Source organism: Dermacentor variabilis, chromosome 11, assembly GCF_050947875.1.
Source record: "Dermacentor variabilis isolate Ectoservices chromosome 11, ASM5094787v1, whole genome shotgun sequence".
NCBI lineage: Eukaryota > Metazoa > Arthropoda > Arachnida > Ixodida > Ixodidae > Dermacentor > Dermacentor variabilis.
In genome coordinates, this window is record NC_134578.1 from 1,647,916 (window position 1) to 1,675,609 (window position 27,694).

At 47.0% G+C, this 27,694-nt stretch overlaps 1 protein-coding gene across 1 annotated transcript; it reads right to left on the minus strand.

Annotated features, from left to right (window-relative positions):
* Positions 1–291: 291 nt before the first annotated feature.
* Positions 292–27,469, minus strand: LOC142564425 (uncharacterized). The gene is made up of 6 exons (XM_075675421.1): positions 26,798–27,469; positions 20,969–21,037; positions 20,817–20,906; positions 10,269–10,406; positions 1,081–1,221; positions 292–389 (listed from the first exon to the last, which is right to left on the minus strand). Exons 1-4 carry the CDS (start codon positions 27,467–27,469, stop codon positions 10,317–10,319), a joined length of 921 nt encoding a protein of 306 aa, XP_075531536.1. The 3' UTR covers positions 292–389; positions 1,081–1,221; positions 10,269–10,316.
* Positions 27,470–27,694: the final 225 nt, after the last annotated feature.

The following is a 27,694-nucleotide window of genomic DNA, read 5'->3' on the forward strand; positions in this document are numbered from 1 at the left end:
CCTGCCGAAACCAGACGAATAACGATCGTGGCCAAGAGAACTATGGTGCCTGCAGTTATGTCAGTGATCTTTAACCGTGACCGTCATTCATCACTAACCGTCATTCACAGCTATTGCATGTTTTCGATATATGCGTTACAGACACGTACATTTAAACGCATTTCAAATGTTCACATGTGCACATTTTATGCAGACCGTATTTTTACGATCCATGCCGCAAACTTAACAGCTCCTTCGTAGGAGCAAATCTGCAAATGGAAAAAGATCCAAGATGCACGAGCTTCTAGATCAAATTTATTTCGTTCCAGGGCATAGTCGATGGGCAATGGCTTGTGGCAGCAAGGGACAAGTGCTCGTTCTTGGAGCCTTGGGAGCAGAATTCAAAGCCACTGGAAAGGCAACAAGTTATTAAGCGTAACAACAGGTTATTTTTATTGCACTATAACCACATAAAATGCTGAACTTGGAAAGTAATTATTCACACATTGCAGACTGTAATATGACAACACATATTTCCTTATCTCTTCTTTCTACTCAGGTTAATTTACTATAACACAGCCCTTATTTAGCGTACAAGAATAATTTCACATTCCTCACGTCGACTAAGGCTGAACATATTGCGGGTGGTAAATGATGAAGCTATAACAGCTGTCTCATCAGCGGGAGCACACGATGTTTTCGCATATTACAGAATAATGAACACGAGTATATTAATCGACCTTACATAAAAAATGAGAACGTCGACAAAAAAAACAGAAAAGCCAGGATGCAGCGGGCAAATAGTATCTGCTAGTATTTACTCTGTTTTGAACGTACTGTTATATAGCCGCATAGTCAGAACAATCGTACAAGCTACACAGCGAATTGAGCTAGTTGGTAAGTTAACAATGGTGGCGTATACGATGTGCAGCGCGACACAGACGTGTCGTCCATTCTTTGTCCCGCGTCTTTGTCGCGCTGCACATATACTCAAAACATTGCACAAGTGAACAACCTGTCATGCCAGACGCACGAATTTCAGCGTGTAAAAGAGTGTTACTCGAGATAAATTCTGCTTTAGTATAAACAAGCCGAACTCACCTCTGTAAACAAGGCGAACACACCTCGCATATCCTGGTCCCTTTCGGAACCGGCCGGTTTCGTCCGCCGCATGGCACCACGTAAAAAGCTTTGCCACCTTCCGTGCGGTTTGTGTATTTTGGTGCGCTTCACCCAGTCATACTGGAATACAAGTTTCAAAATGATGAGTTTCCTACCACTTCACCAAAGTTATTAATTTAATATCGTCTAACACCGTACCTGCAACCAGGAGCCGATCGGTGCAAGGCACGCTTGACGGTCCGCTGATTGTAATTTCAACGGTACTGACAGAAACCAGCTGGCGCCGTGCCCGTGAAATCGATCATTTGACGTCATTTTTGTACCACGTGATAGCGCTCGGCGAATAGCGGTGCGAGCGGCGCCGGAAAAGTTAGGCGCAACTCTGCTCCCTGCGGGAGCATATACAGAAACACTAACCTGTGATCTATCCCCCCCTCCCCCCCCCCTTGTATTACCCTCGTAATGAGGGCCTTCTTGGGTATTTTTGAATAAATAAATAAATAAATAAAGATATATAGGCGATGCACTAGTCATATAAAACTGACAGGTGTGCAATTCGTTGCCGAAATTTCATGCTTGCTCGGCTATGGCGCCTCTGCGTTTGACACGTGGGGTCCAGAAGTGGCGTCAAGAGGCTCGGGCAGCGAAACAGAGGGATACTCAACCACTTTGGCCAGGGAGGAACATGTCCGTCTCCCTGGGGGCTGCAAGTGACGGAGATCGAGGCACGCACATGAGCATCAACCAGTGCGACGGGCTTGAGTGGCGGAAGGAGGTCTCGGGTGCCACCAGTAGCGCGAGTCATTTCTTTACCCCAGAGCCCAAATACGCGCTGCCAAACAAACGGGCACTACGAATAGGGAGCGAGCACAACTGTGAAATTCGACCGTAAGACCCCCGCTGTAGCTGTAACATGGCTTAGGCATGCAAACTTTTTAACGTGTGAATAAATGTAACTTGTGCATTTGGTTACGTTACTTCTGTACCGTAGTGGCCCATACACCCTCTGAAGCACGCATAAGACGTTTCGCATACCCCAACGCGGCTGCGTCTCCGATGCAGCCTGCCTAACTTTCTTTCGGTGGACTTGCCACGAGGCACATGTACCAAAAATAGCAAATACTGGCAAATAAATGCATGAAGCCCTGTTTCATGCAAGCACTGCAGCAACGTACGAACACTTGTTCATTATCCAATGAGTCAAGTGACCTGGGACATTTGACTTTAGTTTGGCCTCCCAAGCCCTTTGTCACTTTTTTCAAGCTTCGGGTTCTCACAGGCGTGCGTCGTGAGCACCCGAAATGCATTGATAAGGAGGGAAGGCAGGCAAGTTGACGCGTATCTCCATTTCTAGCGCGGCCGTTGCTGCGCCCTATCTCGGAGGTTATCTGAGGCGGCTGTACATGCTGCTGAGCCGAGATAGCTTGCGGCTTTGCGTGCGCTGTGTTATCGCGTGCCTTGTGTTGGAGGTCACGTTATCTCAAGTGTCGGAGACGCGTTGAAGCTAGAGGCAGCCCGAAGCGTTCGCTCACCGCTGCTACCGCTATTCATCGCGTCAGCTTTCTGACAACGTGTGTCTGCGGTCATCGAGTGAGGTTTGCTATTGCTTGCCTGTGCGTGCGTGACAGCATGCTTGCTTATTACGTTAGTCAGCAAATATTACCGAAATTTATACGGCCGATAGAAATACTAACCTTACTTCGTATATATGTTCAATAACTTATCGCAATCAATGATCCGCCTTTCGGGCTAAACTGCGACATTTTTCAGGCATAATATCGGAAAAGCGAGTCTAATGGTCTACGCTTGGCGTATCAATAAGAGCGGAAGTGCACGCGTTAGTCAGCCTTCTATTGTGTTAGATAAAGATGAACTGCCATGCCTAAACAGTAATATCTCGCGAAGGCCTGCGCGAGGTTCTTGTAAAGAGCGGTAACATTTGCCTGTCGTTCAACATAGACATGAAGCCTGCACATACAGGCAGGTACCTGCATTGTAACTCGGTACATCCGAAACCACACAAGAGTTTGTTGCTGCTACGGTATTCCAGCGACCAAAATCCGATAGCACAAGCCAGGAAGATTGCGCACGTGATGCTGTGAACATATGTGACGATAGGAAAACCTGTGGCTACTCCTCATCTTTTCTATCTTCAGTGGAGAACAAACTGTCGCACCTAGCAAGACAGCACTGAAACCATTCCCAAGGAAGCAAGCGGGCATTCCATATGTCCCAGGCATAAATGAAAGCATATCTCGTATCATGTGCAGTTGCGACGTCAACATTGCCCATGTGGCAATGTGCAAGCCAAGTGACGTTCCAGTGAACGCAAAAAGCAAGCCGCCACGTGGAAGTATCCCCGGTGTAGTCTAAGTTACGTATGTTGTGGTGGCTGCGAATACAAGTACATGGGCGACATAATTCCTTTCAAAGACGAGTAAACAGCCTGAGTACGACGTCCAAGAAATTTCACGTGACGTCGAGTGCCCTTGCAGAACCTGCAGGCTAAATGATTGAGTGGGAAACAGCACGTGTAGTGGCACAGGAAAACAAGGACACATCACGTCTGCATCTAGAATCTCTAGAAATTCAGACCACGGAGCCTACGTTGAACAGCATGACGGGACACGGCCGACAATGCATGCCCATTGCTTGTATAACGCACTGAAGCGTACCTGTATACACTGTGCCTATGTCAGTGTTTCTTCTTTTTTTTGTGTGTGTGAACAAAACACTCCTATTGGAGCCGTAACATTATTAACTCTTACAATAATGCGATTAGCATTCTTAGGGTACTTCACGCTCTTTTCTGGGTCAGGCTGTCTGTCTGTCGGCCTATCAATTCTCCAGCCGTTTTCCCGCCATGGGTCACTGGGTCATCTGCGGTGTAATGGTTAGAGCATCTGGCTCCTTTGCTGAGGGAACCATTTGCGATACTGAAAGGGAGCGAGAGGTATAAACGTCTATTTCTAAACTAGCGATAGCGAGAAAAAGATCTTTCTGGAATGTCCTTGAGGCCATCTTGGACAACTAGGTATGTGTCGCGGGGAATATGCCGCTCTACGACGACGAAAAAGATCCGTTAAATTTCTACTATGCTGAGCGGAATCGAACCCACATCACAAAGGCTCCTCAAGGACATCAACCCAACGCAGTTGCAGGCTACTCCACAATTAATGCACTGGGTATGTTCTGCTTTTCAATTATCACTCCAACGCGAGCTGCATGCGCCATGAGTGCACTGGGTAGACGCCGTTCACTTCAACTTCAAATTGAGTTACTGAGTATGTGCCACTTAGTATAATCGGCCTAGACATCAATAAAGAGTTTGAAAACTTTGCTATTCTCGAGGCACTCTCGCAACTAAACGTGGGTACAAAGACCTATCGCTACATTAAAGACTTCCTTTCCAACCGCATTGCCAGACTGACAATAGGGGGCTCCAGTCGGAGGTTATCCAGCTGGGAAGCAATGGCACACCACAAGGGTCGGTCCTCTCTCCCATGCTTTTTAACATCTCCCTCTTAGGGCTCCCAGCACAGCTGTCGGCCATTCCACGCCTCCATCACTGCCTATACGCGGATGACATCACCCTCTGGATGGCTGGAGGCAGTGATGGAGAAATACAAGAAACCCTACAAGAAGCAATCAACTCAGTGGGAGGGTACATCGAGGCACGAAGACGTTCATGCTCACCGGCTAAATCAGAATTTGTCATCCTTGTTCCCGTTACGCACCGCCGAACGATTCACGAGAAGATGCACCCGATCACGCGGGAGGTCAAAGGACACACCCCGCGTGCGTCATCTGCGAGTCCTGGAGCTCCGTATACAACACAACAGTGAGAACACATACTTTACAACGCCTCAGCAACGTTCTACGCAAATAGGAAGGCTCCCATCTTTCGCGTTGCCACTAAATATACGGGAATGAAAAAGGACAACCTGATACGATTGGTACAAGCCTTTATTATCAGCCGCATCGTGTACGTCACACCCTTTATATGCCTGTCCAACGCTGAAAAACACAAGATTAGCAGATCATAAAGAAGACATACAAGCAGGCCCTGCACGTCCCTCAACGGCCGAGCCCATGCACGCTGGGAGCCGCGAGGAGGTCACGCCGAGCAGTCCCACCCGGAGCCCATACTATTAACCTACACGCACATCCTACAACATTATCGCTTTTCACGAAGAACACTACCGCCACCTCATAACTGTCTGACGCGAGAGGACGTCGTAATACGGCAAAAACTCCGAACAAAGGCATATCCTCACTTGAGTCTCTACCACGCCTTGTACCCTGCGCTGTATTCCTAGAAATGCCCAGAGCTGCGATCAATGCGCAACGCTTTACCACATGGTATAGGCTTGCGCACGCAGACCACAGCTCACACCCATAACACACCCCACCACAATGCAATGGGAGGCAACGCTGTCCAGCTCAGACTCGACGGATCAGCTCAACCTGGTCAACCGAGCGAGAAGGGCAGCCAAGGCCGCTGGACCCCTGGACTGAGGGGACCATCTACTGCAGAGCTACCTACGCTCATGTGCTCTTTTCTATAAAGTTTACTCTCTCTCTTTCCCCCACAATCGATGGCGAATCAGAAGCTGACAGAATTGGGCCTACATGATCGATGAGTTAATCGAGGCCTAGCTCGTTGCACACTACGAGCGGCTCTCACAAAGACCGGGCGGCATATCCTCCACACCGTGAACGTACAATATTTTACGCAGACAGGAGCCAAGGTCCCCACGCCCGTGGACCTCCGGGGCACGTTCCTCATCCCTCCCAGCCCACGTAATTTGCGCCCTGCCTACAATGCAGAACGGCGAGCCGACCGCGCAAGACAACTCAACAAGCGTTACAGGGGGCCACACAGGTGGCTTACGCAGACGCAGTGGAGTACCCGCCACTACCAGCCATGACCGGCGAGGGAAGGTGTGGTCACGGGGCAGAACTATACCACTACTAACCAGCTCCCCAAGCAGCACACAATCCGAAGAGGGCGAAGAAGCTTCCCTCGCTTTAGCCTACGCAATGACTACGACCTCTTGCATCATTAACGACTCCAAGACGGCTATCCGCAACTTCACCAGAGGCCTCATCTCACCGCAAGCAAACAGCGTACTCTCAAGCATAATACCCATGTCGCCGCCGCTACGTTCAGTTAATCTGGGCCCCGGGCCATTCGGGCCTTGCCGGGAACGAAGCCGCTCACGACGCTCCCCGAGAAATCATCCACCGGACGCGTCACCCGTCATAGGAGCAGCGATTCCCCCGACGACCCTCAGCCCAGCAGGCTAAAGACGAGGTAGTCGTCTCCTGGCACGACCACGCGAGACACACAATGGTTACCTATGGGGAAATCCTCATGCATTGCCGTAAGGCAAGAATGAAATACCCACCTCCAGGCAAGTCACTCCATAAGTACCCGTCTACAACGCGGTTTTTACGGACACGCAAATTCCCCATACCCTCGCTGTACAGTCACATTTATCCAGATGTTTACACATCCCAAAGCAAAGCGTGCGGGGCCGCTCGCGCCGACTTCGACCACATAATCTGGGCATGTCCTGCAGCGACAGACACCATAAAACACACCACCAACACTAAATTGTCCTGTGTGTTCCTGCCTTCTGTCTTCGCCTTATTGCGCTTCCCTTTCAAGATGTTCAACTAAATTTAATATCACCACGGCCGAGCAGCGGAAGCTGCGCTGCTAAACGCATGCCCGGAGAAACAACTCCGGGCAGTCCGGCTTGCCGACCACGCCGCCAAGACTCAAGATCTGGCTGCCACCTGAAGAAGGGGAGCTCTGGTGGGGATAGCCTCCCGGCCCCCGCTCCCCTTGACCCCAGCAAGGGCATTTAATAAACTTTTTTTCTTCTCTCTGTGCGTGTCAAGCGAGGGAATTCTCAGCGCGCGCAGGCAACCGCGCGCCACCCTTCTCGTCTCGGAGACCGCAAGCGTACTTCTCGGCAGTGCCACTATATGGCGGAGCGTGTCCCGAAAGACGCACGAGAGACGAGCTCCGTAGTCGGCATGACGCGTTTCTCAGCGTTCGCATGCACCGGTGCACCACGCATTTCAAATGTCACCCCAGCGGCGGCGCTGGATGACGCAAAGGACGAGTCTCGCTTTGTAACACGCCTCATACATAACTCGTTTCGACGGTGGCAATAGGTTGTGCAGATATATTGATTCAATGGACAGTCATCGTGAAATGAGTTTTGCTAATTTTATTATTATTGTGAAGAAAGCTTCTGTTTGGGATCCGAAAAATCATTACATTTCGGTACTATGTTAGTCAGTCCTTCACTTGACTTTTCTTCGATATGTACTTTCCCGGCCAGACGGGTTTCCGTCAAACTTAAGATTTCTTTTTTTATGATACTCAAGCCTTTATGCGGCCTATCAGTCTCTCTCTAAACGTTTTACCACAACTTGGATTGCTGGATCAATGGGTAGCGCGTCGGGCTGCTGTGCTCGGGGAATAGGGTTTAAAACCAACCATCGGACTAACTTGGGTCACAAGGTGTGTGAGAATGCATCGCCCTTGAATGAACCTCTTTCACGACAACTTGGGTATGCGCAAAGTGCCTCGAGCGGCTAGTCGCGCGGAAATTTTTGCGTGTATTCGCGGGCTTCTTTCACGCTCGGAAAGACACTTATGTAGCACCTATTGAGCAACAGAAAGCTATATCGGGAGTTTTTTGTCTCTCTACAATTTTCTCATCGACAATTTCCATCAAATTATAATGTTTGAGAAGTTGATGAATTAACTAAGACTAATAATCTAATTCGGAGGAATTGAAACAATAAGTTCAGTATCTCCGGGCGACGGCAAACAACATTACCTTGTTTCTGTATAGCTACGTGGCAGGCGCATATTTTTAACTCTGGTTAAAGTTGGCTGGGACACCCTGTATATCAACTCCGACATTCAACGCGACATAGAGGGCTCTGCCAAAATTTATTGTTGTTTGGAATACTTTTCTTTTTGTTACAGAAATAGCTTTTAAACCAGGCACTCGCAAATTAAACTCTGACCAGTGGCATCGCATTACTCTGATATTGCACGGCAGTAAAACGTTGACATAATTCTGACCTTCGGCTATGCTCTGCACCCCTGCCACTGGTCACGTGATTGGGCCTACTCGAACCATTCACGGCCCAGGATCGCAGTTCACGTCTGTGGCATCGCACGTACATGGACTGATAGAGCTAGTGCGCGTGAAAGATTATTACTTTCGTATATTGGCATCATTCGTTCTATTTCCAGCTGAATTGCAAGAAACAAATTCACTTGACGTTTATTTTACCATATCAAACAAAGCGCCTTATGAGATCGCCGTAGGATTTCGAATTTCTCGTGCGTATGTTCCGCTTCATGCCAGCTCAACTTCGTCGACGCAGCTTTCCCACCACTTGCGCGTGGATTCGTTTAGTGATCGAGGCCTGGAACAGTTGAAAATGAGCTGTCAGTCGCTTCATTCAAGTGCACCGTCCAATGCGATTAACAGTAAGCTCGGGTGAAGACGTTGGCTGCAGATGGCTCCGGCTGCACCATTTTTTTCGTGAGTGTTCCCTCGGATAAAATGCCTTACCGCATGCGACACACGATAGAACTGAGGCATGTGAACAGCATGAGGTTGTCAGTTATTAAGCGTGACAGAAGTCAGTAAAAGCCAGCAAAAACATAATAATAAATCGAAAGAAAGAGATATGAAGTTACGCTTACTTCGAATAAAATCAATTATAGTTGCAAGAACGGGGCTCATGAAGTTCATCAAACAAAAGCATTCAGAATGCGGATCCCGTGCGTGCTTGCCCACGTATGCAGCATGTAGTGCAATCTAGTGTACGTTAAAAGCCCTCCAAGTTTCATCTTGTAATTTGGCGATTATTTCATTATTGAATTTCATACCATTCTTCATAAACCATTCAGTCTTTATATAGCTTGAAAAAGAAATTAAGGGGAAGCTTTAGCTCGGCCGCACCTATCTAAATACATGGTAACAAATAAATCGTTCTTATCTGGAATCACTGCACAAGAATTCATGACACTTGTTGCATTTAGAATAAAAAAGTTCAAATCTACTGACTGTTCCAAGCAATCTTATTTATTTAGGCCGGACATTTTTTAATAAATGTTGTTGACAATTATAAAATTTCTGCGAACGATATTATCAACTTCGCAACTCGGCAATGAAAACGATATCACAGTACTGTCACCTGCGCCTAATAGTACACCTAAAGCGGGCAATGTGATAACTTAATTCTTATCTTACATAAATAACAATGTTTACGAGGTTTTTGCAATACTGGAAATGCCGTAGTCGCACAGCGGTGTAATTCAAAACAATGTGTAATATATAAATTTCGTTCGCTTCAGACGCCCAAACAGACCCAGTTTACAAGACTGCGATATCGGTTCTTGGTGCACAGAAAAAATTTGTAAATTTGGCATTTGCATTTTTTTAAAGCTTAGCTATTGTTCGCGTTTTTAGAAAAAGAATCCAGGGCCTAACTATAAATTACGCTTAGTACAGTCACTAAAGTTTCACATTCTAACTGAAGTGAAACAAATATCGCTCAAATCGGTCCTGACGTTGCCTCATAAACGCATTTCTGCGTTTCTACATGTGTTTGAATAGGTGGCATCTGAGTTGGCCCCGAGCTAACGCTTCCTCTTAGTAAGAACTTTCTGATTACTTCCTTACACTTCTGCTTAACATCTGACAGCGTTTGCATATTGCTTGTTTTTTTTCTAGTTATATTTGTCCTTTTATTTAGAACGTGTGCTTCTTTGCAGGCGGACTTGTTGGGCTAGTTCGCAATTCCTCAATGATATATTGCAGCGCGAAAGCACAATCACAGAGGACACAAAGAGACATGGGTCACAGGGGCTGCTAGCAAAATCATTATCCGACAGACGGCGAGATGAAGTACACACTCAAAGCGCCGGCTCACCAGCTGCTTGAGGCAGACTGTACCGAAGGCCAAAACTAGCGAGATCATTTGGACGTTCTTAAGAAAAAGTACTCCGCGTTGTAGAAAACATGTCTGACTTAAACAAGTAGTGCTTGTGTAAGTCATACTGTGTTGTTTTGCATACTCTGTTGTTTTCAACACTTTAAATCCTCCATGGACCTTCTTACCGAATTTTCACACGTGTGCCATTTCAGGCTTGCCGGCTCGCGTTGTCTTCAGACCAGCCTTGAGACATCTACATGTTCGGCGAGTTCGTCGCTTGTCTGCACTAGAATGACGGCGTAGGTGATGATGGAGCCAGCCATCTGCGAACGTTGTTAAGACAACACTGTTCGTCACAAGACGTTTCCTATGGTGTTTGTTGCAACACGTTGGCTACGACACTTCTATGGCACAGTATTTACGCCTCATTCGTTCTGCTGCACTCATACAACCACGAAGGACTTGAAGAGACGAAGCTCTGCTTTCCTAATCCCAAAGCTTTCGCGGCCCGCCTCCTTGAGCTATGTGTTAAGCCCTCAGGGGCGGTTGTTGCAAGTACAATGGGTGTAGCACGGAAACAGTGAACAGAGACGACACAATATTATCCAAATCCCACGCACTGAGAGAATAAATGCTATGCTATTTTGGCTATCCAGCATCGTTATCGGATGGAATAATTATGACCTTGATAAAACTTCTTGGGAAAGTTGGTGCGATTTGGAAAACACGATTATAAGGCGCTAAAAAGACATACTCAAGAGAGAAACACACGCTCTGAGTGCCTGCGTGTGACCTAAAATCATGTTTTCCTCATCATGAGGTGCGCGCAAAATGCCAGTGGTGGCGTTGCAGCACATGAGAATGGCGGCGGTGCAGCACAGTGCGCGATCTGCGATCCTTCTCTTGGTTGGTCCTTTGCAGGTCGCCATGCCTGATCACACGCCTATTTTTATAGCAGAATTATTGGCGATTCTTCTGTCGTTGCGCAAGCTTCCCGCGGATCAATTGTCAGCTGTCGTAATTACATATTCTCTGTCGGTATGTGCGTCGCTTTCCACGGCAACGAATACAACTATCTTAAATGTGTTCCAAAATTTAGTTCATACAACATTACGCATTTATTTGCTAAGGGTTTCTGGACACCGTGGTTTGTACTTAAATGAAATGGCAGATTTATTAGCCAGAACATCCTTAAGTAGACCTCTGGTATCTATTTTACCGGATACAGCTTACGTAACTGCATTGAGATGCAGAAAATTTTGCCTACAGAACGATTTGAGCAAGTTATCGCTGGTACCATCTCCAGACATTCAGCATTCCAGTCTTTGCTGGAATAAACAGTGGTGTCCTTCTCGGTAGTTCGAACTCTTATACACTGGATTACGCTGTCGCATCCCGTAATTGCATTTCTATTTAAAGAAAGGTGGCCTCACGATGTCCCCTCCAAGCCACAATTGTAAGGAAATTGAATTAATTGAACCCTACTTTTCATAATGCTGACGATATTCTAAACAGAGAAAGATATTGCTCTCAAACTCCACTCTGACAAAATATATCAGGACTAAGTATACCGGTAATATTATCATTTGGGGCCTCCAACCTAGGCTATAGCCACAGAGACGTTTGTTGCTCAATATTTGATTTTTTAAGTGAAACAACACAATTGCCCTGCTAATTACTGTAATTTCATAGTACCTATCAGATCATATCAGCATTCATTTCACTGAAGTTAGTTTCTCTGACCGCTTTATTAACATTGTATTTGTACTCTCCTTGATTGTATAACCTCAATTAAATTTTGCCCTTCAATACTCTGACTGCTCGCTGGCATGCTAGTTTAGTTATTCCAAAATATTCTGTGGGCTCTTTTTCATTTACATACCGCTTTTCATTTTCAAATAAGAATTTTATTTGGAAACCTACTACCGCCCGATTCTTGGCCTATCTTCCTTGGTGAGTACGAGCCATGATAGCTTCATTATCATAATCAAGAGAAGCGCGAGAACAACTTCGGGCGGTTCCTCCACCGGCCGATTCATGGCCGATCCCCCAGAGTGGGTTGCGCCATTTCAGCAGGAAACAAGAAGTTCGGCAGTGGACTTGTGGCCAGGCCCGAGTGTCCGTCTCAAGGCTCACGAGTTACAGCTGAAGGCTCCACGTGGCCTGACCGTTCTTCTGCCAACGTCATCAGGGCTCCGATTCCTTCGACAACCCTCGCACGCCGAAGCGGAAGCCTTCGATGGTTCGCCTCCCGCATCGCTAATGTGGCTATGTGCGCCAACTGGTGAGCATGCGTCGGCACAGACTCTCTGGGTATTCTAGCGGCGTCTTAGTTTCGATTGTCTGTGTGGTGTTTCTGTAGCACGTGTTTGTTTGCAATGTAAACAAAGTGACGTCCGAAACCAGCAAGGAGCCTCGTGAAATAGGAGGGACCGTCGCTGTTTAGCCAGCCTAAAGACTATCTTTTGAACCAACTAACTATAGTCTAATATGTTTGCGTAAGAATAGCAATTATGTGTGCGATGCAATCGTGTCTGTGACGACAACAGCAAGGCGTTGTCGACAATATAGCGGCGATGCGCAAGAAGCGTTACGACCTGGGAAATACCGACGGTGGTATAATATGAGAAACATGCATGCTCTAGTTTTAATGCCATTAGCATTCTTATGATATTTGACTCACTTTATACACCTGTACCGTCTGTAATGTTGTAATGCGCCTGTGTCTGTAACATGAGTCGCTGGGTACTCCATCGTCTCGTTGATATTGCTACGGGATAGTATTTCCAATGACGAAGAGCCGAGCAGTAAGAAGACGACGACGACGATTGGAAGCTAGCTAGGACTCTAGAAGAAGAACACAAACGACAGGACCGGCGCCGGTCCTGTCGTTTGTGTTCTTCCTGAGTCCTGGTCTTGCGCGCCTTGCCTTTACTACTTCAAGCATGAACCAACTAGCCCAAGCGAGAGTTTTACTTGAGCATGTTTCACTGTGCATGCTGTTTATGTCATGTTTATGTGCACGCAAGATGTCTACGTTCTACTCAAGGAAGACCTTATCGACCACCTGAGTACCAGAAGCAAATCATCGATTTTAGCCATCGACGTAAAGGGAGCTTTTGACAACGTCAGTCACGAAGCTATCCTATGCAACCTCGAAGACCGCGGCTGCGGTTCTCGGACATACGACTATATCAGGAATTTCCTCACGGGCCGCACGGCCACAGTTGGAATATACAACCTGCGCAGCGAGAGCTTCCGACTACTGAGCAAAGGCACCCCGCAGGGTTCGGTCATATCGCCGTTGCTCTTCAACGTCGCAATGATCAAATTACCCAGCTTAACTGACGCGATGCCAGACGTAAGACACGCTTTCTATGCAGATGATATCACGTTATGGACAAGAGCCTCAAACACTAGAACACAAGAAACACACCTACAGGAAGCAGTAGATACCATCGAGAGCTACTTGCAGAAATGCGGCCTCCACTGTGCTCCCAAGAAGTCCAAACACCTCGTCCTCAAGTCAAGAACGAGAGGCAGACCACCCGGCTACGATGAACCCGATCCTAACGTTACCCTCAATGGAACGCCCATTCCAAAAGTGGAAACCCTACCCCTACGAGTTCTAGGGCTACACATACACAAAGACGGGTCCGGGGCGGCCACCCTCCCGCGACTGCAGCGAACGCTATCACAGCTCACGCATCTCGTCAGGGGAGTTGCAAGCCATAGAAGCGGACTTAAAGAACAAGACACGCTACGCGTGATGCAAGCACTCATCACCAGTCGAATAACATACGGTACGCCCTACCTCGCGCTGAAGAATGTAGAGGTAGAAAAAATTAACATTCAAATACGGAAAGCCATCAAAATCGCCTTGGGCCTACCATCTACGGCTTCGACAACGAGACTTCTCAAGATGGGCGTACACAACATCTGGCAAGAGCTAGCTGAAGCTAACAAAGCCAGTGAATTAGAACGACTGAAGCTCACGCCCACCGGAATATCAGTGCTGCAACGGCTGAGCTACAGTGAAACCTTTATAGCCACCACGGACCGAAAAGAAAGAATTCCTTCAAAACTCCGCGAATCCATGTGCATAGCCCGAATTCCACGCAGCGTGCACCCCACGTACCACAAGGAAAGAAGACAAGCCCGAGTGGATGCGCTACGGCGAAGACACAGGCAAGATCCGGACGCCAGATACACCGACGCAGCTAAATACCCGTAAAGAAACGCTTACGCCCTGAGCGTCGTAGATTCTCAGGGCAGAGAGCTAGCATCTGCCACAGTCCGTGCACAAAACCCCGAGACTTCAGAAGAGACTGCGATCGCCCTAGCAACTACCACGTGCATGGACGCAGCTGTCATCTTCTCCGATTCTCAAGCAGCCGTCAGGAACTACGCTAAGCGTCGCGTGTCGACAGAAGCGCTGAAGCTATTGAAGCACCGCAGTACTCCGATCCCCTACACCTGCGTGACATGGGTTCCTGGGCACGAGGGGTTGGACGGGAACGAAGCGGCACACGCCGTTGCCCGGCGCCACACCTGCCGGGCCAACCCTTCCTACTCTCGAGACGCCCGGTCTGCGCAAGCGGAGGCAGAGACCGTACCCATCACGTATTCAAGGATCCTTCAACATCACAGGCTGGAACGCAGGGTGTACCCACCACCTCACCCAAAGCTCAACAAAGAAGAAAGCACTACACTCAGAAGACTGCAAAGTAATACTTAGATCGACGGAATCATCATGCATAGACTGTACCGAACGCTACAAGGATAATACTGCCCAATGTGCGGCGTACCGACACCTTAGCGCACCTGATCCTCGAATGTCCATGGCGTCTAGACAAAGAAACATTGCCTTCACCGAGAGACTGTTGCAACGCCAGACAAAGCGGAGACCTCATAGAAACGTGGGACTCCAAGCTTGTCTCCGAGGACCTGGGACAACAACGGAGTCTCATCGCCAGGGCCAAGGAAGCAGCGAAGGCCAGAGGGCTCCTGGAATGAGGAGACCTCCCACCGAGAGTAGAACCGGGGCTTATCCCGAAATATTGACGCGACAGCGTTAAGGAAACCGTGTCGCAAAAAAGCCGGTGTCGTCGGCGTCGTTCGCCGTGAGCGATAAATCCCAGCAGGCACTTCATGAATAAAAAACAACTTGCTAGATGGGCTGGGTGGGAATCGAACCAGGGTCTCCGGAGTGCGAGACGGAGACGCTACCACTCAGCCACGAGTTCGATGCTTCAAAGCGGTACAAAAGCGCCTCTAGTGAATGCGGTGTTGCCTTAGAAGCGAGCTGTTTCTAAGGCTCAGGCGTGCGTCGCTTGCTCAGGCGCACATTTCGTTGCCGCGCCGAACGCTGCGTTGCTCGACGCTCAACGCGTCCGATGCGGGGGGCGCGTAGTCGCTGCGCCGTAGCCCATTGTCTTAAACCCCTTGGCGGGTCGACGGGAACGCTATCGCGTTCCACTCTTGAAGGCGACGCTTAAGCGTCCTCCAATTTTTTGTTTCCAAAACAAAAGTTTATTCCTCCTCCTCTATTTAAGTTACCGTTTTGAAGTAAGATATTTGGATATAGAGATATAGAGATAGTTACTCTGGCTAGCTTCCCGCGCTACGCGTGCCGCCCTCGCACCAGTTTAAGCTTTTCCTAGACGCTAGAGCTATACTATGTCCGCGCAACCTTGAGCGATCGGAAAACACGTTTTCTGCTCTTGGCCGGCAGAGAAGGGAGGCTTTGTTCCGGCCGCGAAGCCCTTCACGTCTCAGTAAGGTGCCTGGTGGTGGTCTCCTGCGGACGCTGCCCTCTCGGTGATCGGATATTCCCCGTCATCTTTTAAAAGGTTCAATACTTACAAGCATTTGTCTCGCAAGCCATACTTATTTGAAGGGAATTTTCCACGCCTCAATAATTTCTCTCGTCGTATTCGAGTGCTGATTTCCGTGTTATCGTTTGTTAACGAAGCTTTCCCTCAAGTCTCAATATTTTAAGGCAGTTTGTCGTGTGCGTATCATGGCCACGCACGCTTATATCGCCTTCCGTTTCTCTGCCACGGGTGCGCTTTAAAACCACGGCGCTGCAATTTTGCTTCAGAGACTTTCCTTTCCTTCCTTCTTCTCCTCCCTTAAGCTGGCTCTCTTAACTACTACACGCAGAGACAAAGCAACAGCGCTCGCATTCGATCTCATAGATGATATGAATATTATATATATATATATATATATATATATATATATATATATAGCCCCCTGGGCCGTTTCTTTTTTCGAAAGTAGTCCTATTAGGGTTATTATAATTACACGAAGGTATTTCGCCCTCGTCAGCAGCAGTCCTTGAGATAGTTACTCTGGCTAGCTTCCCACGCCATCGCGATCGACCATCGCGGACAACATCAGTCCCTTTCCACGTAAGTATGAGGCTCGGAGCAGGAGCTATGGCGCTTCAAAGTAACCTGGGGCCTGACGAACCAACCGACTGAGCTATCTTTCCGGACAACATCCAAGGGTCACGAGTTCAAATTACATGTTCTCTTCCTTTCCCCACCCTCTTTTTTCCTTTTTTAGTGTCTTTTCTTTTAGTTTATCACTGTACGGGAACCCTCCTAAAGAAAGTATATATATTCTCAACTATGTATGGCCACACATGTGCAAATCATAAATACCAGCTTCTCTAGCCGAGTGCCATCCGTGCGGTATAACCGAGCTCAGATTGGTCCACCTTGACTGATCAAATAAGGCACCACTGTAGGTTAAATGAAGCGTACAACTCCTGCGGGACCGGCCGTGGTTGCTCAGTGGCTATGGTGCTAGACTGCTGAGCACGAGGTCGCGGGATCGAATCCCGGTCACGGCGGCCGCATTTCAATGGGGGCGAAATGCGAAAACACCCGTGTACTTAGATTTAGGTGCACGTTAAAGAACCCCAGGTGCTAGAAATTTCCGGAGTCCTCCACTACGGCGTGCCTCATAATCAGAAAGTGGTTTTGTCACATAAAACCCCATAATTTAATTTTTAATTTAACTCCTGCGGGGACGGTAGAGTATCCGCCTCCCGTGCAAGAGGACTGTGGTTCAAATCCCGGTGCCGCCTAATTCTCCAACGGAAAATACCAAAAAAAACCGTGTGTGGAGAAAATTGCACAAACAGGCCTGGAGTGCGGCCTGATCCCGGTGACCAGAACCGGTAACGCACTCTCTCACCAGAGCAGGATTGGCCACCCTGGTGCAGTACTTGGCCACAACCTCCTATATGAATACAACAATCAAACCCCGGCCCTCAGTCTCTAGCAGCCGCGAAGCAACTGACCACGGCAGCGGTCAGATCTGTTACGCAGCAGAGGGTGCTAATAATACCTGGCTCCGGACAGGCCGCTATTGGAATCTGAACCTGGCAACGTTTAACGTTAGCACGTTATCTAGTGAGGCGAGTCTAGCAGTGTTATTGGAAGAATTAGAGGGTAGTAAATGGGATATAATAGGGCTCAGTGAAGTTAGGAGGACAAAAGAAGCATATACAGTGCTAGAAAGCGGGCACGTAGTGTGCTACCGGGGCTTAGCGGAGAGACGAGAACTAGGAGTCGGATTCCTGATTAATAAGCAAATAGCTGGCAACATACAGGAATTCCATAGCATTAACGAGAGGGTGGTAGGTCTTGTTGTAAAACTTAATAAGAGGTAGTACAATAAGGTAGTACAAGTCTTCGCCCCTACATCCAGTCATGATGACCAGGAAGTCGAAAGCTTTTATGAAGACGTGGAATCGGCGAAGGGTAAAGTCAAAACAAAGTACATTATACTGATGGGCGACTTCAATGCCAGAGTAGGCAAGAAGCAGGCTGGCGACAAGTCAGTGGGGGAATATGGCAGAGGCTCTAGGAATAGCAGAGGAGAGCTATTAGTAGAGTTTGCAGAACAGAATAATATGCGGATAATGAATACCTTTTTCCGCAAGCAGGTTAGCCGAAAGTGGACGTGGAGGAGCCCGAATGGAGAGACTAGAAATGAAATCGACTTCATACTCCGCGCGAACCCTGGCATCATACAAGATGTAGACGTGCTCGGCAAGGTGCGCTGCAGTGACCATAGCATGCTAAGAACTCGAATTAGCCTTGGCTTGAGGAGGGAACGGAAGAAACTGGTACATAAGAAGCCAATCAATGAGTTAGCGGTAAGAGGGAAACTAGAGGAATTCCGGATCAAGCTACAGAACAGGTATTCGGCTTTAACTCAGGGAGAGGACCTTAGTGTTGAAGCAATGAACGACTATCTCATGGGCACCATTAAGGAGTGCGCAATAGAAGTCGGTGGTAACTCCGTTAGACAGGAGACCAGTAAGCTATCGCAGGAGACGAAAGATCTGATCAAGAAACGTCAATGTATGAAAGCCTCTAACCCTACAGCAAGAATAGAACTGGCAGAACTTTCTAAGTTAATCAAAAAGCGTAAGACAGCTGACATAAGCAACTATAATATGGATAGAATTAAACAGGCTCTCAGGAACGGAGGAAGCCTAAAAGCAGTGAAGAAGAAACTAGGAATAGGCAAGAATCAGATGTGCGCGTTAAGAGACAAAGCCGGCAATATTGTTACTAATATGGATGAGATAGGTCAAGCGGCTGAGGAGTTCTATAGAGGTTTATACAGTACCAATAACACCCACGAGGATAAGGTGAGAGAGAATAGACTAGAGGAACTTGAAATCCCACAAGTAACGCCGGAAAAGGTTAAGAACGCCTTGGGAGCTATGCAAATGGAGAAGGCAGCTGGGGAGGATCAAGTAACAGCAGATTTGTTGAAGGATGGTGGGAACACTGTCCTAGGAAGATTAGCCGCCCTATATACACAATGCCTCATGACCTCGAACGTACCGGCATCTTGGAAGAACACTAACCTAATCCTAATCCATAAGAAAGGGGACGCCAAGGACTTGAAAAATTATAGACCGATCAGCTTACTGTCCGTTGCCTACAAAATATTTACTAAGGTAATCGCAAATAGAATCAGGAATACCTTAGACTTCTTTCAACCAAAGGACCAGGCAGGATTCCGTAAAGGCTACTCAACAATTGACCATATTCACACTATCAATCAGGCGATAGAGAAATGTGCGGAATGTAACCAACCCTTATATATATCCTTCATTGATTACGAAAAAGCGTTTGATTCAGTCGAAACCTCAGCAGTCATGAAGACATTACGGAATCAGGGTGTAGATGAGCCATATGTAAAGATACTGGAAGATATCTATAGCGGCTCCACAGCCACCGTAGTCCTCCACAAAGAAAGCAACGAAATCCCAATAAAGAAAGGCGTCAGACAAGTAGATACGATCTCTCCAATGCTATTCAGAGCATGTTTACAGGAGGTATTCAGAGACCTGGGCTGGGAAGAATTGGGGATAAAAGTTGATGGAGAATACCTTAGCAACTTGCGATTCGCTGATGACATTGCCTTGCTTAGTAACTCAGGAGACCAATTGCAATGCATGCTCACTGACCTGGAGAGGCAAAGCAGAAGGGTGGGTCTGAAAATTATAGTGCAGAAAAACAAAGTAATGTTTAACAGTCTCCGAAGAGAACAGCAGTTTACGATAGGTAGCGAGGGACTGGAAGTTGTAAGGGAATACATCTACTTAGGCCAGGTGGTGACCACGGATCCGGATCATGAGACTGAAATAACCAGAAGAATAAGAATGGGCTGGGCTGCGTGTGGCAGGCATTCTCAACTCATGAATAGCAGGTTGCCACTATCCCTCAAGAGCAAAGTGTATAACAGCTGTGTGTTACCAGTACTCACGTATGGGGCAGAAACCTGGAGGCTGACGAAAAGGGTTCTCCTTAAATTGAGCACGACGCAACGAGCTATGGAAAGAAGAATGATGGGTGTAACGTTAAGGGATAAGAAAAGAGCAGATTGGGTGCGGGAACAAACGCGAGTTAATGACATCTTAGTTGAAATCAAGAAAAAGAAATGGGGGGGGGGGGGCATGGGCAGGACGTGTAATCAGGAGGGAAGAAAACCGATGGTCATTAAGGGTTACGGACTGAATTCCAGGGAAAGGGAAGCGTAGCAGGGGGCGGCAGAAAGTTAGGTGGGCGGATGACATTAAGACGTTTGCAGGGACAACATGGCCACAATTACTACATGACTGGGGTAGTTGGAGAAGTATGGGAGAGGCCTTTGCCCTGCAGTGGGCGTAACTAGGCTGATGAAGACGAACGACTTTTCTTGGCCCCTTCGAGTTCGTCTTGAAAGGACTCTACTGTGTATATATAGCAAGGTTCAAGCATATCTATGCGTACATATAGGCAAGCCAACCATGATCACGCATTTGTACTAGGGTTGCTACAAGCAAAATGTTCCGCGGAAGTGCTTACGTTTTCCGACGTTTCTTGGTGCGATTCCACTACTGACCGTAGTGCCATGCAAGTTTCACCTAAATCAACAAGCGCACGGGTAAAGCCTTGCAGTCTTTCTGAATATCATTAATTCATAAAATGTAACTGCCACAGTCAGGGACACACTAAAGCACACAGTTCGAACAGGAAACTCTCATCTTATTTCGCAATAAACTACCACTTGGAGAATCACTCACTCAATGTTTCTCGCTGCCTTGCGATACCTAAAAATACGAACGCAAGTAATTTGAGCAGAAAAAACAAAAAACAAGATGCAGAAATGAAAACCTTCAGATGCGGTATGTTTTCGATTTATGCGGAACTCACAGAGACCAGGAGATTCTTGTTGAGGCGGAAAAAGCCTCCCCCTGTGAAGCACATGGACTCAGGGTCGACCGTTCTGTGCAAATATCGGACCTGTTTAAGGGCAAGAAACAAAACAGGTGTCAGTGTTTTCCTTACCTGAGCGCCTAAGCTACCTGTTCCTTGTAGGATTCTGTTGCTCCGGTCATTTCCAAATAGAGTGCGGCATTTTTCAACTGTCGTGCCTGAAATAAGGAGCAGCAGTTCACCACTGATAAACCTGCTCAGCAATATCACGTGCAGACATTATTTCACGAGAGAGCACGTAGCACCTCCGAATTCGAGCCGCAGCTCTCATTCAAGAAGCGGCAGAGAATAGCTTACGCAGCACACTTCGCCTTATTGGACGTGCACACTCCATCAACTATTCTAAGAAAAGGCGCGCAATACGAGGGACAAGGTAAAGGAGGAAGACACGTGTGTATTCTAAGGACACCACAACCTTTTTTACCATATCCCTTGAAGTATGCCGTGTTCTTTTTTCAAACTCAACCAATACCAACCAAACACCCAATTCGCTGATATTCTCGAACCAATGGCGCTTTTAACAAAGATAATTTCACGATATATGTGAATGCCAAAATACCCCTCCCCCGCCACACGCACACATACAAACACACAGCCGGCTTTTGCGACTCTGCTGTATCACAAGCAAAGCCTCCACTTCAACAAATGCGAATTCGGTGCACTCTTAATTCTACCGCTCAGGGCTCCAGGCAATCATTCCATACAGTTAGTAAAAGGCACGTATTACTGCGCTTCCAATGCAATTTGCTGCAAAGCAAATTGCTACAGGCAGTTTTTCCAGCACATGACCCATAACGTTGCCTCCATTTGCTGCAAATTTAAAGCATTTTTACGTTTGGTTCTTCCGAAACACACACACAAAACATGACTTTCAATCGTAGGACACGTTCACGTGCTGCAATAACTAACTTTCTTCAAAAGTCATAAGTGACCACCCCACTTTGCCCGCACATCACCCATAAGGTAACCTCAAGCCTTCCAAATGTGAACTCTGTGCCACATCCATTTCTTCCAGAGCACTGGGCAAACAGTCTAACTACACAATCAGTAAAACACGCACGCGTCCAACATTCCAGAGCGAATAAGTAATTTGCCACAAAGACCATGATAAACCTACACATTTCAAGCTTTGATCGCACATCCCTCATAAAATGGCGCTTATTCCCTTCTGACTGCCCGCGCTGACACTGCCGACAACAGATCTCGTCGTTGTAACCTTGTTTTTATGGGCTAAAAGATTGTCCGAATGAAACCTGGCGAGAGTCCGAAAAACTAATCATTGATTACTGCATCCAGCACCATGAGTCTCCCACTCAACCACGTGAAACTGAACGCGCTCATAGGCTCGGAACTTATCACTATGGCAGGTCCAGACCAGTAATTGTTAAATTCGCTCACTTCAAAGATAAAGAGCACATCCTTTCACTAAGAAATTCAGAGGAACAACTTTCAGCATTTCCGAATTTTTTTGCCCCACAGTTCGCCTAGCTCGTAAACGCCTCATTGAATCCGGAAAGACGAACAATATCCCGTTTAAGTTACGTTACGACAAACTCGTTTCCGGTAACAAAACCTACATTTTTGACCAGCAAGCCGATAAGGTAGTTGAACGCAAAACTTAGCAATTACCTAAGTCGAAGCCTCATTCCACCCCTCCTAGTCCTTCTCCTATTGCTTTTTTGTTCACTAATATCCGCAGTATCATTCCAAAGCTTCATTCTTTATGTGGCCTCATCAGCTCTTCTTCAAGTAATCTTGTCTGCCTAACAAAAACATGGCTTAATTCGTCTGTTATAGATTCCGAGATCCTGCCCCTCCTTCCCGACTTCGACATCTTTCGCAAAGATCGAGCCGATGATACTCGTGGTGGTGGTGTCCTTATCGCCACGAGTCATTACCTACGTTGCATCCCGGTTACCATATCCTCATCTCTTGAACTGCTTTGGCATTTGCTATCACCCGCCTTCTACTGACTCCTCATTTTTTCCGCTTTTTCACGACACCTTATGCAAGATAACTGCATCATATCCTAACACACCTGTGCTACTATTAGGCGATCTTATTTTCCCATCAATCGATTGGTCAAATCTACCTTCCTCAGTATCAAAAAATAACATGGCTAGTGAGTTCGCAAATACGTGTCTCACATTTGGATTAACCCATGTTGTCAGTCGTCCCACTCGCACTACAGACCATTCCTCTAATATCTTCACACCCTGATAACCTTTCCCCTATTTCGTACGTGATTGGCCTCAGTGACCATAAGATACTGCACGCTTCTTTTTCATGCCATATATCTAATAAAACAAAAATGGAAAAAACACTCACTCTTTACGACAGAGGCGATTATGACAGCATGATACGAGAATTAACAACCTTTTTTGATAGATTCACAGTTGACTTCTTTCTTCGCTCACTTGAGTCTAACTGGTTACTGTTCAAATCTGAATTCTTGCATCTTATTAAATTATACGTTCCTACCATAACAATTAATGAACGGAAACGATCCCCATGGTTTAACAACACATTAAAACGACTGAACAACAAGAAAAAACGTCTCTTCCGTTCTGCAAACTCTCCTCAATCCGAACTTAAGTGGGAGAAATACTACCTTGCAGTCAAACAATATGACACGCAGGTCGCAAAGGCGAAGCGTGTGTTTTTTTTTTTTTTTTAACCACGCTGCCCTCTATGTTGCACAATAACCCAAAACGTTTCCGGCAATGTATTAATCCCCAGTCGTCCAACACTGTTTTTCTACTTGACAGTTCTGGCTCCCCAGTTCCCGAAACTGAGGTCACTGAAGCTTTAAACACTGCATTCTGTTCTGCTTTTACTAATGACTACCCTGAAATTCTTCCCACATTACCACCTTTGAATTATACTTCTATGGCAAACATTACTTTTAATGCGAACGGAATTATTAAAATCATAGATTCGCTAAAAAATTCGCCCTCGTGTGGTACTGATGGCGTTAATTCCAAGGTTTTAAAAAGCACTATGCACATTAGCAGTATTTTTATAACGCTAATATTTCAACAGTCTCTCACAACGGGATCAGTTCCCACTGACTGGAAAATTGGTAAAAATAATTCCCATCTTTAAAAAAGGCGACCGTACAAATCCTAGAAACTACCGTCCAATATCGATCACCAGTGTTTGCTCGAAAGTGATGGAGCACGTTATACATTCCCACATTGCCACTTTCCTTTCATGTATCGATTTCTTTCATCCTAATCAGCACGGATTTCGCAAAGCTCATTCTTGCGACACACAACTTGCTCTGTCCCTACATGATTTGTACTCTCATCTCGATCGCATATCCCCACTGACGCTCTCTTTCTGGACTTGGAAAAAGCCTTCGATAAAGTGTCACATATTCTTCTCCTGCATAGACACTCGCACCTCAGTCTTCACCCACACATCTTTAATTGGATCCGTGAATTTCTAACCGAGCACCTTCAGTTTGTTTCCGCTAACTCGATCTCCTCAATCCTATCTCCCGTCCAATCCGGTGTGCCCCAAGGCTCTGTCCTTGGGCCTCACTGAGCGTTTGAACCGTACCCTTACAGACATGCTATCCAAATACGTTTCAGACGACCGCCGTGACTGGGACCAGGCTCTACCATACATTACATTTGCGTATAACTCTTCCCGTCTCGAAACTGCTGGATTTTCGCCTTTTTACCTCTTGTATGGCCGTGAACCGACGCTACCACTGGACACTGTACTTCCATCCACCACAGCTTCAACTAGCGCTTATGCCCGTGATGCTATCGCCCATGCTGACCCTGCTCGCCAACTTGCGCGCACTCGTCTACAAGTCTCTCAAGGCAAACAAAAGCAACGCTACGACCTCCGTCACCGTGATGTCCATTTTGTGCCCGGCACCCTCGTGTTGCTTTGGTCACCATGCATCACGTAAAGTTGGGCTTTGTGAAAAACTGCTGTCCTGCTACACAGGCCCATATCGCGTGCTTCGCCAAGTAACCGATGTCTCCTACGAAATCGCTCTAGCCGCGCCCACTACGTCCTCCACTATGACAACCAGTGACATTGTCCACGTCGCCCGACTCAAACCCTACAACTTTCCACGCGCCTTGGATATTTACCAGCATCGTGACGGCGCTTTTGCCGCCGGGGGGTAGTATTACGATATCATCGAGCGATGCTGAAGGGACGAGCCGCTGCGAGAACGACGACGAAGTGGGTCTGTGCCTTTGGCGCGAGCGAGTGTGGGACTGGTGATTTGGCTCCAGTGTAAATAACCTGTCCTGTATATAGCCTCTTTAATCTGTGTCTTTCCACACGTAACAATATTAATGACTTTCCACTTAACTTTTCATCCAACATACGTCTTTTCGCGGACGATTGCGTTTTATAGCGACAAATAACAAATGCTTTATACTGCTCCGCTCTTCAGGAAGACCTCCTCCAAATCCAAGCATGGTGCAGCAAATGGTACATGTCCCTCAATGTCAGTAAGTGTTCTCACGTGTGCTTTCATCGACGTCGTAATTATGTAGTACCGTCCTACTCCCTTAACAACTGCACTTTAACACAGTGTGAAACATTAAAATACCTAGGAGTGCATATATCAAGCGACTTATCTTGGACCCATCATATAAATCAGTTAACTAATTCCTGCAAACAATTGCTAGGTTATCTACGCCGTAACTTGTCATCAGCATCTCCCTCAGTCAAACTACTAGCATATAAAACCTTAATCCGAACTAAACTAGAATATGCTTGTGCTATTTATGGCAACCATTAGGTTAATATGATTAACACCATTGAATCGGTTCAGAACCGAGCGGCCAGATTCATTCTTTCTTACTACTCCTATAACACAAGTGTTTCAGGCTTAAATCCAGGTTGTGTCTTCCCTCGCGCGCCTTCCGCCGCAAAAGTGCTCGTCTTTTTTTCTTTTTTTTAGGTTCTTGCATTTACAGCCCTGAAATAACCAGGTCATCATTCCAGCCCATCGTTTTTCCCGCCACACACATCCTAATGCTGTGTATCTGCAACGCGCCCATTCCACTACATATCAACGTTCTTTTTTTTCTATACACAGCCCGTGAATGGAATACCCTTCCTTCTGACATCGCCCTCATCGCTGACATTTCTCGTTTCAAAGCTGCCGTTGAAGACCATCTTTCAAGTCACATTACCTAACCTGACACGCCGTTTCTTCAACGTGCCCACCCCTCATGTAATGTCCTGTTCAGGGACCTTTGAGTATAATAAATAAATAAATAGATAAATAAATAAATAAAAAGAAAGTTGACTCTCGGTGCGACATTTTCTTTTCCAAGCACATCGGGCAAACAAAGTCGGGCGCTTCGTCGACCCCTCTAAATAGAGAGAATCAACTATTCAGAAATTTTGCCCCGATGTACTAATTAACACGCACCATCCGTAACGTGTACCTTCCCCCCCCCCCATTCGCTCCAAATTTAAGCTCGGTGTACAAGGTAGTTCTCCCAGAAAACAGGAAACACACCTTTAAAGCGGTTCTGAGTGTTAATAGTCGGAATGTTTACGACCAAGGTGTTATCACAACAGCATAATGGAGGGCCAGTGACGTAATAGTGAGGAGCACTGCGTCAATCTGTATTTAAGCAGTAAATTGTAAAGATTTAAGCGTGTAAAATTGTATTTCCTTGCATCCATAAATTGATGACTTACTATAAACCCGCTGAAACGGAACATCACGTCTCTATTCGGCTGCGCACCTTGAGATCTTCCATATGGCATCATGCGGAGTAATGCATGGATCGTAGAAATATTTCACATATATAGACGCAACAACATTTAGGTTTGCCACGTGCGCACCGAACTGCAGTGTTTTTAAGCCTCCCAACAAGCCACCAAATAATAAAGAAAGGTGTTTGATGAAAACTTTCATGCCAGCTTACCAGATCACTCAAACACTGGCTCAAGATGGCGAGGTCAGCGAAGCTCATCGAGGCGTAAGCAGAGTAGGCCAAAGCGAGCAAGACCTCGGGCTGCCCAATGTCGCCGTCGAAGATGGCGTATAGGGTTATGCACAGCACAAGTACGAGGCACGCTGACCAAACAGCCAGCGCCGGATGCCAGATTTCGTTCAGAGAGCGCTTGAGCTTCTTGATGGCCGAAAGCCTGAGTCTCACCTCCTCCACTCGACGAGGCGTCACGCACCCACCTAGGGCTACCAATTCGACGCGCAGGTACTCAGCCAAGACTGCTGAGCACGAGCTGAGGATAACGTACGCTAAGGAGTCGTAGAATAGGAAGACGAACATCGTGAAGAAGCTGCAGATCAAGAGAGGAATGCGCCACTGTTTCCTGCTGTCCTGCATCGCGCTATCCACGTAAATCCGGATGGCCAAGCCATACACGATGACCAGCACCACCAGGCTGCCAATTTTTCTCAAGCGAAAACGCAACATTCGCCCTCGGTTAATGGGGTCTTCGAAGGGCACCAAATATGCAGATTTCTCGTAGGCCTGAGAGTCTCGCAGGAACAGCAGTAGCCTGGACGATCCCAGTGCCATGCAAGCGAAGTTGAGGACAATCTTGCAGGTCACGACGCTGTTCAATATGAACATGAGGGATCTGGTGAACGAGCGAGCTATGTCGGACAATAGAAATATCCTGCCCACAAGAACCACTGACAGCGATGTGCTAAACAGTATCCAAATGGCAGAGTAGAAAGTGTACAGACTGATTATACGAACATCGGCCTTCGTAAGTGATCTGTCCCAAAAATCTTGAATAAATAGGCACCCAAATATCCGGCCGAGCATCCCATATTTCCAGAAATGCTTCATCAT

Coding starts and splice junctions, on each gene's coding strand:
- LOC142564425 (XM_075675421.1), bottom strand. CDS start 27,469: ATGTTCATATTGAACAGCGTCGTGACCTGCAAGATTGTCCTCAACTTC. Junction 20,907..20,968: donor CAGAATCCTACAAGGAACAG/GTAGCTTAGGCG, acceptor GCCCTTAAACAG/GTCCGATATTTGCACAGAAC. Junction 10,407..20,816: donor ACAAGAATCTCCTGGTCTCT/GTGAGTTCCGCA, acceptor CAACGTTCGCAG/ATGGCTGGCTCCATCATCAC.